A 3,383-nucleotide genomic window follows, 5' to 3' on the forward strand; every position below is an offset into this window, starting at 1 on the left:
CCAATATGCTAGACATGACATAGACACGACATGTATCTAACATTAAACATGCATTGTTATCTTATTCTATCCAATGCACCGAAGCAATGGATGGAAGCCTTGCTAGCAATAGATATTTCACATTGAAATTGATATTCATCAAGATCACCAAATCCATATTTGAAGATGCACATTTTCTACTTCTTAAGGGTCCGTTTGTTACCGTTGTTTAAACAACAATTTTCAATATTTAAATAATATTACACGTATTTTCACATTTCTTCATCCACACATATTTTCAAAAAATACAAACAACATTATTAGAACAACATTACCAAATTCACCTAAAGTGCATCAAATTTTTAAAATCAGAATAAAAAGAAAAGCGAATGACACAGTTAAAATATAAAGGACGAAAATATGATAAAAGATTCTGAATGAATCAAACTTCTATCAACTACACTAATACCGGCACCATCCCTTTATGATGTACATATATTCTTCTTTTACTAACAAATCTATTTCTCCAACTCTAATTTCATCTATCATCTACAAAATTAAAAATAGTGGATATAAGCCATAATCATAGTATTCTTTAATCATTCAGATTGATATGTTGAGATCAATTCTAGGTTTCTTCATCAGCGGTAACGGGACAACAGAACTGCACCTAGGACATTTTGGATTATTTTTCGTTATCAATACGTAAGATAAGCAACCAGGACACCCTGCTGCCATTGGTGATGATAATAATTTATCTTCAAAGTCTTCTTCTTGGGTTTCTCTAATCGAAGATGATGACGATGAATATGAAGGCGACAATGGTGATTTCCCAAATGATGCTCTCTTCTTCAGTGGTTCTTTCTCTGCCCTTTCGAGTGCTGATTTCACATTATCAAGAGTGCATACGCTTTGATAATTATTCAATGAAGATGGTGATGAGACCAGCTTTAAATCCAGAGGAGTTTCATCAAAAAGATTTAATGTGATTTTCGAGGGTGATGGAGGAAAATTTAAATCCTGAAGTCTTGGAACTGTTGAATTGATTTGGTGCTTCTTGTCTGAGATTGAAGGTGAATTTGGGGTGCTACATCTTTTTAGGTAGACTTTCCCTGACTGCAAAAGCACACAAATTCACCAGAATAATTGGATAACATACTCCTACTCAGAATTACTTAATGTCATTCAGCAAAATTACTCCTTTCAAGAGAATTCCATGGTATATACACTTTTTTTTAAATGTACCATATATATCTAATCTTAATAGTTTCTATAGAGTATTGCCTTATAATTTTTACTATATCTTTTTTTTTTCAAAGTCTACTAATAGTAATTCGTTAAGATTAAAGTAGGTATGATATATTAAAAAAGAAAGTTTGTATCATAGAATGATCCCTCATCCCAAGGTCAAAAATACTAGTAATTAGTAAATCATAAGTTTCCAATTTTTTTATTCCCATATTCCCAGACATTAATGATAGATTATTCTAATAAAAGATATGAATTTATTAGATAGAGAGATTCAAGCAAGGGAAATAGAAAAGGGTATTAATGATGATATAAAAAGAAACTGTTAAAGAGGATACAGAGTGGGGTCGGAAGTGGTAAACATTGAAGAGCCACAATGAATAAATGGAAAATAAACATCTTCATGCTCTTAATTACTCCAATCCTCTAATATTGAAAACCTTTAAAGTCATTTAAAGAGAGCAATAAAGGCCAAGAAATTAAGCAAATTATTACATGGGCCAAACATAAAAATGAATTACAACCTGGAAATTAAAAGGTCTGGGGTTGCAGACTAAGAAAATATGTTGTACAATTTTTTTAGAACAATTGTGATGGAATGAGTTAACTTGGGTGGTCAATATTGCTCCAAAAAAAAAAAAAAAAAAACTTGGAGTTTTTCATATCAGCATATGATTGAGAATTAGAAAAATGGAAATTTCTGAATTTTCACTCCCTCCTTTTCCTTCAATTTCTCTGTATCCAAACAGAGAACAAAAAGACAAAACAGAAAATTTTCAAAGACAACAATTTCACACAACAGACGAATCAATATATCCTCCATTCATAAAATAAAATAAAAATAAAAATAAAAATAAAACACATATTTAAACTTAAATCACTTAAAAAAAAAAAAAACAGAACACCAAGTCATAGAAACAGATTTCCAAAGCAAAAGAAAAAAGTATTCACATATAAAAATAGAAAGAATAAGCAAAGAGCACAGTTTTCTTCATGAAAAGGTTAGCTTTTCCTCATGAAAAGGTTAACTTTTCCAACAAAACAAACAGACCCAGATTAGAAAATGGACAAACCTTCAAGTCTAGGCGCTTTTCCCAGCCATTTGGGACCTGCAAGTCGAGGTCCAATTCCTGGGAATCAACCATAAGCTTAGAGGTTGAAGAAGAAAAAGAGTTAGACCCACCACCAAGCAAGTCACGAGCAATCAGAGCCGTAGATTTCTCAGAATTCGAATCATTCCCAACCGTCCGATGTTGATCCTCCTTGTTATAGCCATTGAGAACTCCGACCAGAGAGGTCACATGACTAAAGGGGTGTTTGGTATATGTATTTGAAAACATATGTGAAAAAATATATAAAAATATGTATAATATTATTTAAAAAATGAAAATGTGTGTTTGAGTAGATGTACCAAACACCCTCTAATATTTGCTCAATTTCATTTTTTGTGCAAGGCCCTTACGGTTAACTCTTCTGTTCGAACCTCTCTCTTCTTGCTTTGCAATTCATGCATTGATAAATGAGAATTGACCTCTCTTTCAAACTTCGCAATTCGTGCATTGAAAAATGAAAATTTAACTACAAAACTATTGCGAATCTATCAAACATTAATTTATCTTTACAAATGATATTGGTACAAACAAAATTTGGAGGGGAGTGGGGACCAATTGCTTCTTGTTAAAAGGTCTGCATGCCCATACACTAAGGGTTATATTATATTTCACTGAAATTTATGGCCAACATGATTATTCCCCCATGAAAGTGAATAAACCCCAAGCACACGTGCCTTTCCATGTTCACCACCAAGCTCAGCCCACAAACAAAATATAATACATGAGATGAGATTAGGTGAAGAAACCTTAACCTTATGATGGTCCCCCTAAATCATTTATGTTGCTTGCGACCTTTCAAATCTTAAACAATTCATTGATTGTTTGCCCCCGTGGATCATTAATTCAAGTTACAGGTAAAGATTTAGTTGAACTGTTGAACCATATATTAATGATGATAGCGATGGAGACCAACTTGATATTGGGCTCCTTATCCTTTTGGATTAATTTAGGCTTATAGTGTGGGCTTACTTAGAAAATGGCTCCAGCTATCACCACTACTTTATTAGTCAAAATTCTTATTCATTAATAGGTGAATATTCATTC

The 3,383-nt window shown here is 32.5% G+C and overlaps 1 protein-coding gene across 1 annotated transcript; it reads right to left on the bottom strand.

Annotated features, from left to right (window-relative positions):
• Positions 1–353: 353 nt before the first annotated feature.
• Positions 354–3,065, bottom strand: LOC115983189. The gene is made up of 2 exons (XM_031105832.1): positions 2,301–3,065; positions 354–1,095 (listed from the first exon to the last, which is right to left on the bottom strand). Exons 1-2 carry the CDS (start codon positions 2,565–2,567, stop codon positions 583–585), a joined length of 780 nt encoding a protein of 259 aa, XP_030961692.1. The 5' UTR covers positions 2,568–3,065; the 3' UTR covers positions 354–582.
• Between the last annotated feature and the right edge of the window lie 318 nt (positions 3,066–3,383).

Source organism: Quercus lobata, chromosome 4 (genome assembly GCF_001633185.2).
Source record: "Quercus lobata isolate SW786 chromosome 4, ValleyOak3.0 Primary Assembly, whole genome shotgun sequence".
Lineage (NCBI taxonomy): Eukaryota > Viridiplantae > Streptophyta > Magnoliopsida > Fagales > Fagaceae > Quercus > Quercus lobata.